The sequence below is a fragment of the Martes martes genome, assembly GCF_963455335.1.
Source record: "Martes martes genome assembly, chromosome: 1".
In the NCBI taxonomy this organism is placed as follows: Eukaryota; Metazoa; Chordata; class Mammalia; order Carnivora; family Mustelidae; genus Martes; species Martes martes.
The window spans coordinates 111139582-111154745 of NC_137888.1; the positions used below are offsets into that span (position 1 = coordinate 111139582).

At 39.4% G+C, this 15164-nt stretch overlaps 1 protein-coding gene across 1 annotated transcript; it reads right to left on the reverse strand.

The window, feature by feature from the left end:
* Positions 1 to 3350: 3350 nt before the first annotated feature.
* GMNC (geminin coiled-coil domain containing) lies at positions 3351 to 11908 on the reverse strand (the record flags this gene model as incomplete). The annotated part of the gene is made up of 6 exons (XM_080805285.1): positions 3351 to 3971; positions 5515 to 5631; positions 7205 to 7293; positions 9032 to 9206; positions 10878 to 11366; positions 11846 to 11908. The coding sequence occupies 6 exons, from the start codon at positions 11906 to 11908 to the stop codon at positions 3351 to 3353; spliced, it is 1554 nt and encodes a 517-aa protein (XP_080661411.1).
* Positions 11909 to 15164: the final 3256 nt, after the last annotated feature.

Here is a 15164-nt window from a genome sequence, read left to right on the forward strand (position 1 = left end):
CCACCATAAGAATTATAACTGGATGTCTGGTTTTGTTCATGTAACAAAAAAATGTAGATAAAATATGACAAATATGTTAAGAAATATACTTACATCATGCAACTTGTAAACCAATTTTATTTGGTTTCATGAAAAATAAAGAAAAAATGAGACATCTAATATTTACCCACATGAATCTTCTGGTAAACTGAAACAAATGTAAATTTGTGTATCCTGACTTTATAGACAAGAAGTAAACTTGTAAAAAATTATCACTGGATCTCTAAACTCTATAGGTTCCTTTGATTGTGTGATATAGGTTGGTTGTTGAATTAATTTGTCACATTGAAAAAAAATCTTTTTTTTTTTTGAAATAGACAAAATGGAGCAATTTTTTCCCATTGATTCACAGGGGTTTTTTTTCATCCAGTTTTTTTTTCAAAATTATGGTTTAGCATCACCACAGTTTTAAATTAATCCCATTCATCGTCACCTGAATAACTGAGGCTTTCAAGTGCCTTTATGCTCCAGATATTAGCAAGATACAAATAGGCTTTATTGTCAGGTGATCAGAGAACATTGGAAATGTCATCAAATTTTAAAAATTGATGCCAGATACTAGTTTTTATGGGAGGTTAGGTTGCACCTGACTTTTTTAGGCCATTAACATCTGAAGGCCTCATTAATGTATCCTAGATAAAGAAAAGAACCCTTTGACCCTAAATGCTGAAGATTGGTCTGGCCACATATATCATACAAAAGAGGTACAGATCAATAGGATTACGGTTGAAGCCTAGGAGAAGAAAATCCATGACTAGAAAATGTTACACACAACATAAAGGTATTATTCATCACAAGCACAAGTTCTTAGTTTTTATTTCTCCTCTTACATTAATAAAATATTACCTGTGGATTACAGGAGTGACATGGTAAAACCATAATAGAATATATACTCAGGTGAGAGAAATTTCCAGTTTCTCAAACATCAACAAAAGAACTTTTATACATAATGCAAATGAGTAGCAGATGTTTATAGATATGTACCAAGAAGATGTGGTAATTTTCTTTCATCCATGGTATAAGCCAGAGCAAGTTACCATAATTTATCACAAGCGTGCTGTAATTTCTTTAAACCAGGCTGAGATAAAGCTTCATTTAAAAATGGTTACATTTTATAAGGCTCTGTTTTATCTACCAAATTCACTGTGCTAAGCCTGGGTGTTTCTTCACGGTATATAACATGTGATAAGTCACACAAAAATGCAAAATAAGTATTTGTCGACTGATCAATTTTGTTTTACAGCTAGATCATTTAAACTTTTAAAGTAGTTATGTTGCTTTCTTGATTCCTAGGGTGTTAAAGTAAAATCAATTTTAATTATTTAATCTTAATTCTTAAATTTGTTATTTTAAAAAGATAAATTTCACCCACCAGGGGCACAGATACTGCAGTGTTAAGCACTTCTTTGTTACTGCTTTTGTTTTGTTTTAGAAAATAGAGTGTGTTCTACCTCTTCCTAAGTCATGAAAATACTCTGGAGAATAATATTAGTTAATATCTTAGTTTCTTCTTCATGGATTATAAAGAAAACCAGAGGTTAAGAAAACTCTCTAAAACATATTACTTGCTCACAATCATCAAAATAAAGCAAAAACCAAATAGCAACAGCAACAAAAGTCATGTCTTGGTTACAAAGAATCCCAAAGGGTACAGTCATGTTCTCAGGCACTGATGGTACAACATGACTTATTGAGAGGTGGGAACAGAAAAACAGGAAAGAGGTTCACCCTGGTGGATCTTATTGCTAACTGACGTTTTCTCCAAAAAACAGAAGTACACATCGTTGATATGTAAATTATTCTGCAAAAGATAGAGAGCTTGAGGAAAACTAACACAAGCACTAAGAATATATTTTTTTTATTTAGAAAGAGAGAAATCTTTGATGTCAAAATTTACATTATATTTATGCACACTTATTTAAAAATTATTATCTCTATTTTTTAGATGCAAGTTACTCTCACATACTTAGACTGAATTAACCTACAACATGGGCTCATACCAGAAAAAGAATACTGTGATCAGAGCAATGGTTTCTTGTGTCGACTACAAATGGCTCATGTTTAAGAAAAATTGTATGTAAAGCTCATCCAACATACCTCTATTGTCTATCAAAACTAAAGAGAAGAGTGAGCTGGGTTGGCAGTGTTGGAGTAAAGCTGATGGACCCAGCCTCAGTTTATAGAATGTTAGTGATGGTCTCATCCATCTTCTGTATTCTGCAGCCAGGAAAACTGAATCTTCACCCTTGGGAATTAGGTTTCTCAAGGTCACAGCAAATATTGGCTCTGAGTCTCATGAGGGTGGCCACAAGGTCTAATTTGCTCTCATTTATTCCATCACCACTCCATAGGACAGCGCCTGGTACATGGCAGGTGTTGTACAAATATTTTGCGTGGGCCAATGAATGGAAAACTGAATAGATGAATAAGTGAATGAATGAGGGAGACAACGACAGAGTTGGGCTAGACAATACTTGCAGGACCAGACCCTTGACAGCATCTGGGCGATTAGGATGACAACCTGTTGTTATCAAGCATCCCTTAGCCATGTTCTAGTTTGAGTCATGTTGGTTAAAGAGGCGATGCCACGTCCCTATAGAAACTGATACACTGTGGCATATTTTGAATTAATTTTAATTCTTTTTCATCTTTTAATTTATCAGTGGTATTGCTTATCCGGTAGAGTTGCAACTCATTGAAGAGGCTCTTTGTCAACTCCGCAGGGCACATAACTTACTGAACTGCTCTACACGTGGCACTGCTCACATCTACATTATGTCTTTGGGAATGATGATGTCCAGAGACCCTTGTTTCTACCCCACCCCCACGATCTGAGCACTCAAGAACAGACACCTGGACGATAATAGTGTTCACTCTCGAGGCAGTTTTCAGAAATGAAGAGGAACAGGACAGGATAAAAGTGAGAGGGTAGAGGCTCTGAACATTTAAACGGCTTGATGAAAGGAGAAAGCTGTTAGACTTGTTATAATTGGAACAGCATACGTAGGCCTCAAAGGAATATTCGGGCAATTGGAAAATACCTTTTCAGGTACAGGGCGAAGGGATGAAGTCAACAGCAGGTGTTGGTGTGTAAACAAGTCAAATTTAGGTGAAAGAAGAGCAGGCATGTTTCATTATGGATTCGTGGAAGCTGTTCTCTGCAGATTTAAGTGGGTAATTGAGAGTGACATTTAAAGTGGCAGGAGACAGTCAGGGCAAAATCTTCTGTGTTCCAAATAGTCAGGTTCAAGTGCAAGAGAGGTCTTTGTAAACAGAGTTTATAGCAGTCTTTCATGATAGAAGGGAGGTCGCTAAGACTGCTTAGGGACCCAGGTAAACTTCCAGCCTCCCTCCTCATCTCGACAAACAAAGGCTTGTCCCTGGTGGAAGGAATGAGTTTTCACATTACAGTGAGGGCTCAGGGATGTGGAAAAGGCCATCTCTGTTTTATTGGGTGACACATCAGAAGTATAGTAAGGAGAAGTTTGCAGCCCTCCTGGGGGATTTGAAAGTTGAGAAAGGAAGTGAAAATCTTCCCTGTGCCCAGCAGTGCTATGTGAGGGGTTTGGTGGGTCACCTCCATAGTCAATTGGCAGATCCTCCCTGGGGACATTTTCATAATCAACTGCATCATCCAGAAATGGAGGAAATGTGCTGGCAATTCTTCTGGGATGAGAGGAGTGGGCACTGTAGTTAGCTGATAAAGTGTCATCGATGGTGTTGAGGTCTTTTAACCCAAGGGTCTGAAGAACCCAGGGGTCCACAGGGGGCCCAGGTTGTCCTTCACAGTTAGCAAATTCACTAGAGAGGTTTCTCTTGGCATTTTTGTGGTGGGGGATCTCAGGAGGAAAGTATCTTTGCTCTTTGGGTTTCCTCTTTCCCTTTCTGAATTGTCCAAATGCTTTGGAGAACTCATCTGATGACAGCAATTTCTAAGGGAGTAGTATTTGGAAAATATATAGTCAGATAGTCAACCAAGATAATTTCTTTACTGTTATCTAATTAAAACTCCTTCACATATTTACTAATCATCTTAATTCCTTAAAAACATGATTAAAATTCTATTCTCTCACACATACACTAAGTAAAAGTAATTGGATTAGTTTCTGTCTCTAAATTAAAATATATAGTAACAAGTAACTACCTGGAAACCACAATTCATGTTTTTTATTAATCATTTAAAAGTTGAAAGAAATGAATAGTATCTTTAAATTTTCAATTCATGGAAATAATTATCGTTATAATAACGACAATAACAGTAACTCTCATGTATTGAACGCTGACTACACGCATATTCATCTCATTTTATAAAATCCACTTTAGTGAAGAAACTGAGGCGTGGGCATATTAGAGTCTTACTAAGGATCGTGCAGCCTACATTAAATCTAATCATCTGAATCTAGACAGAGCGGCTGATTGAAACAATATCTAACACTGATTCTTCTTATTCTGTTAACTTTCAGACCACTCTCACATGATATGTGTTATTCCACACTTTGAACAATTGGGGAAAAGAGAAAAAAATACTGTCTAATCAATCTCATTTACTAATTTAATGCATGTCCTTTTTTTACAAAATGGTGGCGGAGGTTATGAGCCCAAGCTCAGAACTGTGAGATGTGTTCCTTTTCTTAACAAAGCTGACTGGATTGTAAAGGAATTGTAAAGGAATCAGATATGGTACCCTTTCTTCTCTCAACTGTTATTTCCAGTGAAGGTGGTAAGAAGCATCATCAATTTAAATTAAATAATATCAAATAATGCAGCTTGTCTAGTGGCAAGGTAAAGATTGGTGACAGAAGCAACAATGATAACAGAATGGCAAAAAGATAACAAAAATACAAAACCCAAAAGAAAGGAAGAAGAACAGAAACAGACTGTGGACAAACTATTTGTCCGGAGTTAGAAATAGTCCATTTTAAAAGGATAAGATAAAAAGGTTCACTAAAAGATAATGTAATTGGTGATACATAATTGCCAGTCAAAAGATCTGGGCTCCAACCCTATTCATAACATTTCAGAGCTGGGGAGATTCTTAAAGAATCTTTTAGCCTCTGCATTTACGGATGAAGGTAAGTGAGGCTAAGTGACAGAGAAATGTATTCAAAGTCAAGCAGATAATTAAAAAAAACAAGCGTCTTTCAGATCTGATTCCCACTCCAGTGTTCCATCCATTTAACTCTGTCTTTTGATTAACCTCTGCTGTCTTAGCAATTCCCTGGACTGGGTTACGATTCTTAAGCAACTTTTTTGGTAATATATGGCTAAAATATGCAGTCTGGATTCTTCCAAGAAATAATACATAAAAATTCTCGAGGAAGTGCTATATTTCTTTCAGAAAAATCCATCTAGCCTATGAATGCCTTTGAAGCCGTGCTGTTCGATACAGCTCCTACACTTAATCAAGTAGTGTTGGCCAAATGGTCTCCGTTCTCAAATCACTGCTCTGCTCTTATAAAGGGGGTAGTTACATACCTTGGCCTTTTCCTCAAGACATTTAACCAAAGCAGAATTCAGGTATTGTCTGAGATGATTATTCTCTTCATGTAACCTAGCAAGTTCTTCTTCCTTCTGCACCAGAGTATCTTGGAGCTGCAAAAAGCATACAATGGTGAAGGCCCCTCTACTATATTGACTTTGTAACCCTATAATAATGCCACTGATCCTTAACCTGCTTAAACTTGATTATTATTATATTTGTTTTATGAACCAAACCTCAGGGAGCCCTTGTCCTCTAAGGCCTAAATTCAATCTACACCCACCTACCACCCCATTGTTCAGTTTTGTGCTCTGAACTTTTTATTCATTGGAAAGTATTTGAAGAGATTATATGACTTTTAAGATTGTAACCACAAGGGGATCGGGAAGGTCTGTAGGAAAATGAGCTGTGTGCAACTGTTTAAATATAGAAAAATGTGTTTAGAAAGGTTTCGCTGGACTCTTTCCCTGAATGTTAAGAAAAGAAGAAAAACAAGGAGGGGGTTTGCTTCCCTCATCTTCAGATTGATCTGTTTGTATATCCAATAGATTAAATTACTCTCTCAGGAACAACAACAAATAAAACATGGAAAATGAACCATTCTTTGCAAAAACTTAATAATCATCATCACTCCTCCAAGTGATGGACTATGTTTATGGATTAAAAATACAATCACATGGGGTGCCTGGGTGGCTCAGTGGGTTAAAGCCTCTGCCTTCGGCTCAGGTCCTGATCCCAGAGTCCTGGGATGGAGCCCTGCATAGGGCTCTCTGCTCAGCGGGGAGCCTGCTTCCCCCTCTCTCTCTGCCTGCCTCTGCCTACTGTGCTCTCTCTCTGTCAAATAAATAAATAAAATCTTTTAAAAAAAATACAGTCACACTCAATATATCATTTGGTCTTTGCAACAGCCCTCTCAGGAAGGCAGTATAAATCTTTCAATGTCCTAGATAAGGTAAAAGAGGATTCAAGAGGTCATATAATTACAATGTGTGAAGTCAGGGCCTGACTGTAGGTCCTCCTACAGGGTTTTGGATGTTGTTGTTGACTTTGTCATTGTTGTTTTTCCCTGTGACACTGATCATCTATCTTCATGTCCATACTTCTGGACATATATCCACTTTGGCTCTAAGCTGAAAGTCAATATATGAATTTAACAAGGGAAAAGAAGCAAGGTGACATCAAGGGACGATGTTAAGAATAAACTGCATGCAAAGTGAAGCAAGTCAGCCTGAGAACGACAAATGCCATATGATTTCACTCATATGTGGAACAAGCAAACAAGCAAACAAAAAGCAGAATCAGACTTATAAATACAGAGAACAAACTGATGGCTGCCAGAGGGAAGGGGGTGGGTGGATGGACGAAATGGGTGAAGAGTAGGGACAGATATGGGCTTCGAGCTATGGAATGAGTAAGTCATGGGAATAAAAGGCACAGCATGGAGAATACAGTTAATGTTATTATCGTAGCATTGTATGGTGACAGATGGTAGCTACGCTTGTGGTGAGGATAATGTATAGAGAAGCTGAATCACTATGTTATACACCTGAAACTAGCATAACATTGAGAGTCTGTTATACTAAACAAAAAAAATTTTTTTTCAAAAGAAAATAAAAGTAGGAAAAAAAAAAAAGATTACATGGAACATGTCGGTCCAGTCTCAATATTCTGATGGGCTACACATACCTGCTTGTTTCTGTAGAGCTGAGAGGAAAGCTGAGCTTCTTCCCACGAACACGAGTTAGGAACAGGGAAACTGGAGTCACCGGATGATTCTTTGTGAAAATACCAAATGGATAAGTGAGAAAACACCCTTGCAGTTTTTGTGTAATACAGTGCTCATTGAAGGATTTCAGACATTTTAATAGATTCAATTACCTTTCTAAAAATAGCTATAGCCTCCACACAGGAAACAACATATTTAAAGCCTTTCAGAAGGCATAAGCGTGCTGTGAAAGACAAATATTTATAGACTATATGCCCAAAAGGCTGAAAGGGTGAATTTTTAGGAGCTAAGAGGTCCATATTTCTTCTTAATATATAAATTCCCACTGGCTAAATTTATAAAAACCATCCCATCTGTACTATGAATTCACTCAGATATTTATTGATCCTTCCCGGGCTCACCATAACATTGCAATTCCACTATGTTTTCCAAGTTTCTATCTTACTTTCTAAGGTTTCATGCTTGATAACATAGTGTTTGGCTCTAGAGTCAAATGCTATTCTTGATGCTACTATTTTTCCCCAGATGAAAATCTCTGCCTATTTGCATGCCAATTAAAGCTGATGGAGAGTACTCAGAATTATAAGTGGTAGCACTTCCTACTTTAAAATAATTTGGATCTTGCTTCTCTGAAGACCTTGACGAAAATCTCCAAACTGTACCCTGAACTCAGTGTAGGAAGTGGTAGCACTTCCTGCTTTAAAATAATTTGGATATTGCTTCTCTGAAGACCTTGATGAAAATCTCCAAACTATACCATGAATTGTCTTTTATGCTTTTGTGACTTTTCCATATTTGATAGCAAACTATGAGTAAAAACTATGTTTGGGCATGCTATACTGGTTTACTTTTATTTTATTTTCCTCATCTAATACAGTCTGACTCTTCCCCATCTCTACTGAAACTGACATATTACTGAAATATTTTTTACTGAATTAGAATGATGAGCAGGGAGACAGGAATCAAATTTTATACAGTTTGGCTTCATATTCTTGGGAATTCTGTCTTCTTTGTTGCTTGTGGCAGAAAACTAAAGTTGAACAACTCCCTTCCTGACATATATGTGTGTTTCAATATTTTGGGGCTTTTTGTTTGTGTTTTTCTCAAATTCACATGCACACAAAATAATGTGGCCGAACCAGGAGTTCAGATACTTAATTCTGAAGTGCCTACCAGTTTTTCTAGAAACCGAGTGTTAATATATAAATTCCTTTAATATTTACAAATACTGCTTACTAAGCCCCAGGTGATAGTTAATATACAATTTTCATCACAAAGTTATCTCTCCTTCCAAAGCTGACATCTTCTTTGAGCAAAAGGAATCATTTTTTTCCCCCTTTTACAGGATGCTCTTCATAGAATTTCCTTAGGAAATAAAAGAGTAAGTTATTAGTTTCCTTGTTTCCTTCTTAAACACAGGGGAACTTTCCTGAATTCCAAAAGAAATGCTCCAACTGGTATCTTGACTCCAAAAGCATCTTACAGTATTTGTTTATAAAACTTTGACCCAACCCTAAATCCCTTAGTGGGTTGGAAGTCTCTAGGAACTGTTAAGTGTGGGGAGAAATACATGTTGTCCAGTGGACAAGGAGAAGATTCCCGTTTTCACTATCTGGCAAGTATAGAAAAGTAGCTTATTTAGGCTGTGAAATTCCAGAGTCTTTGGGCTTTCTTCAACTTCCCATAACATCTCTTCTTTTACAGGGTTCTGGCCCATGATGCTTTGCAACTATGGGTGCTGGAAAAGGGCTTCAGACCTACCAGGAAAGCAGACGAGCAGAACTTACCCTGTGCCTGTGGTGCTTGTTGGGGCTCTCTGTTGTCCAGGAGACCAGCAGCCCAGAAAGAGACCCAAGTCTCCGTGGAAACGTCAACACTAGATTCTGACGTTGTAGTGGAATACGGGCAATTATAACTCTGACCTCCTACAAAGTACTGGTCTTGGCAAGGCAGAACAGTGTTCTGTGAAAGTCAGTAGGAAGGATCGGAGCAGGGGTTGGGAGGGTCCCAGGAGATGGGGTGATTGGGATTTGGAGAGGAATAAGGATGGAAGAAAGAGACACAAATTACATGCAATGAATCAAAAAACAGTACAGGTGTTAAGCACAGATTCTAGATTAATTCAAGCAGTCAAAATACATAATCACTAAAAGGGAATCAGCCTCTTGGTTTACCCAGGACCTTCCTGAGGACCTCTCAGCAAAGAACAGGTTAGTATTGGATGGACCAAATTTGTAAATATCCAGGAGTATTTTGTTTCCATGACTGAGTCATCTTACAGGCTATCCAGATCTATGTAAAAGGAATTCTACTTACTGATTGAAAGACCTAAGAACTATTTGGCTCTTTCTAACAAACACCTTAATTATATTTCTAATAACCTTGAAAGACACAGAGCCCAGAGTGCTAAGGCTGAAATGGACTAAATATAACATATAAGGAAATCTCCTTATTTTAGCTTCTTAGTTTCTCAATTATAAACTTACCCCATTTCTTCCTTCCTCCTTCCTCTGGCTTTAAATGCTGCTGGCTCCTATGGTGGTCCAAATGGTTTGAAATGGACATATTGACATATAGATACATTCCAGAGATAACTAAATACATTTGCTCCTCCAAGCACAGGCACATATAGTCACTCCAAGTAAACATACCATCAAAGCTGAAATATATTAGTCAGCCGAGACAGCAGGCTCTAGCTCTCTCCAGCACCAGGTCTCTATGCCCTTGCAAAGTTATCTTGCCACTACTAACCGCCTGGCATCTATTCTGCACTGTGTTCTGAGCCAGTGAACACCCTCCTGCCCCTGACTCCTCAAACTTCAAACACACACTCTTTCCAAATATCCAAGCAGGGGCAGATATGCAGCCTTCCTGGGTTAATTTGTACAACAGGCCATGCTTAATTATTTGTCAATGTTTAATCAGGTAAAAAGCCATTCATTTCAGCAGAGCTCAGCTTTGGAAAAACTCCTCTTTGACCACTACAAGTCTTTTGTTGACTTGAGGACTTTCTTGGGCATAACATAAACAGAGAGAAAATAAATAATAAGGAGAGAGAGACACACGGAGAAAAGTTAATTAAGTCACAATTTGTTAATATTCCCAGTAAGCTAAGTCTTGAAAAAGTCCAGTCTTGAAGCAAGTCCAGCTTGGGCAGTGCAGACCAAAGAAATTCAGCCCAAAGTTTATCAAGGACTATTTTCTTTTATTCTAAAAGCATGTTTGTAAGCTCTTTCCCTGAGGTTATTATTGAAATCAAAGCTGAACTATTATGCAATTGACACCTGAGAAGAAAACAAATCTCAAACACCCCTAGACTAACTCAAATCCAAATGTTTGCAAATATGCGTCTAATCTAGAGGAAACAGGTGGAAAAAAAAGTGAGTGCAGGTATAGAGGGAAAGAAAGTTGGGAGAAAGTACAGAAAGTAGAAATAAAACAATGGGTAAAAGGATGAGAGAGAGGGGGAATGAGAGAGAGAAGATGGGGGAAATAAGAGGATGGCGCAGCAGAGAAGACCCCTTTTAATGGGCAAGGTAGCCCAGAAATCTTACATCCAAGGCGGAAGAAATTCTAAATGCAGAATTTACTAGCTCTCAGAGCCCTCAGGTTTCCCCAGCGCATTACCTAAACGCTGGCTCCACACTTACCATCTTGCAGTGGAAGAAGGCGCTGCAGAAACTGAGCCCTCAATTTTTCGGAAAGCTGTGGGAGCTTTAAATGGGACTGAGGGGAGGAGCTAGGAGAGGCGAGTTCTAATCCGCAGGAACTCCCAGTGACGCCTGGGACTCCCGGCGAGCGCCGCCCTCTGATTTGGTGCGAGGCTGTCAAACTGGTGACGTGGGTCAGCCGACCTGAAGCCAAAGTCACCGGCACCCACGGCGACGGCCGCGCGGGGACCTTGAGACCTGTGAGACCTGCCGCGGCGCTCAGCGTCCCGGTGCGCGGCGCGGCTTCAAAACCCGTGCGGGGCCCGCTCCCTGCCAGCTCTCTGCCCGCGGTCGGCGGGGAGTTGGGGTGGGCGGGGACCGCGCCGCCGGCGGGACTGCGCGAACCCGGCTCCCCGAGCGGGGCGGGGGGGACTGTCGGCCCTGTGGCCCGGGCATCGGGGTCAGAGAAAGCCTAAAGCAGGGTCTCGGGAATCAGAGCAGCACTTGGGGAGCAGGTGCAGCAGCCCCCAGACACAGTACTGCTCCTGTGTATTTCCTGGCCACGTGATCAATACCAATTTACTGAATGACACTGTGAATTGATTGGCTTTTTTCCTACTATTTGATAGATCTCCTTTCCCCCAACTCCTGAAGTGGGTGTGAAATGTGAAGATGATCTATATCCATTCTAGAATGAAAGTTCCGGGGGAATAGCCGTTCCTGTCCATTTTGTTCAATGTTGTCTCCTAGATGCCTGGAACAATTCCTAACCGGTCATGGGTGCTCAATAAAGAATTAATTAAGCTACAAATTTAAGAACTTTAAGTGTCTGTCTCTGTGTTGGTCCTATCTTTACAACTACGATTATATAGAATAAGTTATTACAATTAAGAAAAATACTTTTCAAAGTATTTGGTTCCCCCCATCTTTCCTCTTGCATTTTATTCTCACCATTCCTATGAAGTTATGATCCACAGGAGATAAAGGAGTAATGCCATTTTTAAAACCATCCATCTACTACTAATAGCCAACTTAAATTTCAACTGGCAATAACCTAGGGGGCAGGTGTGCTTATTGTCTCTGTTTCAGTGATGAAGCACTGAAGTCAAGCAATTTTTGACCATTGATTACACAATTAGCAAGCAGCAGACTCTGGGTTTGAACCTCTGGCCTAGCATCCATGCTCCTAACTATCACAATTCTGTTTTATTTTTTTTTCTCACTTCACGTTATAGCCATTTCTGTAATGGGCATTTGTAAGGACTGAATTGTGTTACCTCAGGATTTGTATGTTGAGTCGCCAACCCTGAATGTGACTGTATTTAGAGATAGGGCCTCTAAGAAGAGAATCAGGGTTAAGAGATCGTAAGGGTGGTGCCCTAATCTGGTAAGACTGGGGCTTATAAGGAGAGGAAGAGACACAGGAAATGGCGTGCCTAGAAAAAAGGCCATGTGAGAACAAGGCCGGAAGGTGGCCATTTGCCAGTCAAGGAAAGAGGCCTCATCAGAAACGGATAACCCGGCAACACGTTGGTCTTAGACTTCCAGCCTGCCGAAATGTGAGAAAATGTTTAAGCCATCTCATCCCTGGTTCTGGAAGCCCTAGCAAACCAATCCGGGCATGGTGTAAGGATTGAGAAAACTTCAGAATCTGGCTTGCACAGTCCTATCTCTAAACCAGTTTGGACCTGCATTCATTTTGCACTGGATTTTACTCATCATCCAAAACACTTAGCAATGACTAACACAGCAAATGCTCCTGAAGTGTTCTGTCTCTGACATTAAGGAGGAGATGGAAGAGGAAGAGGAGGAAGGCACCAGACTTGGTCGGCACCATTTCTCCTGTCCCATACCGCTTGTTCACAAGCATTTTTAAGTGAATAATACAAACTTCAGGGATCACTGCCTGGAAGACTCATGGGTCTTATGCAGGGTTAAACGACATGATGCATTTCAGTGAGTGACAACTCTCATGGCACAAGGGGTGGGGATACCCTGGCACTATGACCCTGAGATGATGGGGGAAACAGATCAAAACCCATTTAGGTTATGAGAATTGATGATCTTGTTCAGGGCAAAGAAAATCCTAATCACTTTTTTGATGAGAGCCAGGGGAAGAAAAAGGAGCATTGAGTTGTTCTGTTTTTTAGGTATGTGAACCTCTGGACAATATGATTTCTTGACTCTAAAAATGACACAAAAGGGGAAATTGAACAAACATGACATGAAACAAAAGGGCATAGGCTTTGGGTACAGATGTAACTGCGGTCTGATTCTTGTTCTACTCTCTGAGCCTGAAACACCTGGGGCTATAATATCATGGTCTCTAAATTCTCAGCTCCCGTGGTAAATTAAGAAAGAAATATGTACCTGAGAAGCTTATTAAAAAGCTGACCACTGGGCTCCTGGGTGGCTCAGTGGGTTAAGCCTCTGCCTTCAGCTCAGGTCATGATCTCAGGGTCCTGGGATCGAGCCCCACATTCGGGTCTCTGCTCAGTGGGGAGCATGCTTCCTCCTCTCTCTCTCTCTGCCTGCCTCTCTGCCTACTTGTGATCTCTCTCTGTCAAATAAATAAAAATAAAATCTTAAAAAAAAAAAAAGGGGACCACTGTTGCCTTGAAAACTCCAAATTCACTGCCCAAGTCATGAAGAGCAGCTATTATTGTTATGTGTAGAGGACTCTTTGAGCATATATGCTGCTGTGTCTTGCCTGTTAAAAATAACTGAAAATAAAAGCTACACTTATTAAACAGAATTTTTGAGGGCTAGACATATTTTGTAAAAAGTCTTTGATGGATTTTTAGCACAGAGACATGTCATAAATCATTAGCTGCTTTAGCTTAGTAGGAGTGGGAGTGTATATGGTATTAGAGGATCCCTAAAGTTAAGCCACAAAGAACTATTGGCAATTGAACATAAGTCACAAGATAAAGCTTACCTGAAATCATAAACTGATGGAAAATTTTCCAAATCCTTAAGGTCTGATTTAAGCATATCATTTTATTTAAGATGTACTGCTTGGGGGAGCATCTTGGGGGTCTCAGTTGCAGGAGACCCACCTCAGGCTCCCTGTTCAGTGGGGAGCTTGCTTCTCCCTCTCCCTCTCCTTCTGTCCCTACCCCCCAATCATACACTTTCTCTCTCTCTCAAATAAATAAATAAAATCTTTTTTTAAAAAAAAAAAAAAAAAAGGATCTACTGCTTGGGTATAAGCGCTTTTTTTTTGTTTGTTCATTTGAAGTTTTTTGTTTGTTTGTGTTTTTTTTTTTTTTTTCTAATGAGGCAAGTAAGAATAATGTGAAATCCTTTGGCCATTTCTTAATTCATATTTTTGGAAGAAAGAGGTACAACTTCTTTGGTGATTATTTTTTCTTCTATAGACAATAAGATCAGTAAAAACTGGCTTTTGTATTGTGGCTGAAGAGACGGTGTTAAAAGAGAGGTAGCTAATAACAGTCCAATTGTTGAGCTGGGGTACTACCTCCTGCCAGGACGAAGAAATAATAAAATAGAAGGTAATTTGACCTGCACACAAACCAAGTCTGCAGACAGGAAAGGATAGTGTGTGATCAGTGGTGGGCCAAGGAAATAAACAGATTGGCATATGGAATGTTCTTTTATTTCACCCCTGGAGGACACTTTATTTGATTACCTCATTAGTGAATTCAGTAGCATATATAATAAAAGAACGAGATAGAAATTCTCTTTATAAACATGGCCTCTTCCTATAGCTTCAACAGCTAAATCTCCAGGCAATAAAAAGATTGTACTTCTGCTTTCACATGTAAGGAAAGAAAAGCCGAACCCTTAGAGAAAATTCAGTTCAGTAGATGATTTACATTGGGAGACTTAGCCTTTGCATATTTTATTTTAGCAAGTCTGGAGAACCATGACGTGTTTAGTTCGTTGAGGCGTAGTTTTTTGAGTTTCACCCTTCCAGAATAATGTGTGGAAATCAATCATGCTGATATGGGCAGAGTCTTAACTATTCCCTACCACCCACATGTCAGCAGAGCTTCTAGTAACCACGCATATACAATAACATTCCATGGTAAATCTGTTCCTATCCGAACAAAGATATTTATACAAAAGGAAGTTAACTGTTAATTCTGGCAACAGAAAAGGAAAAAGAATAAGTTTGAGAAAGTTATATCAGGTTATTAGCCAGAAAAGAGAAGGACCTTGGACAAATTAAAGAGTAAGATGTTTAATTAGGGCCTGGGAAGGTTTGTGCAGTTTGAAGCTAAGAGTGTGTGTCTGTGTGTGTGTG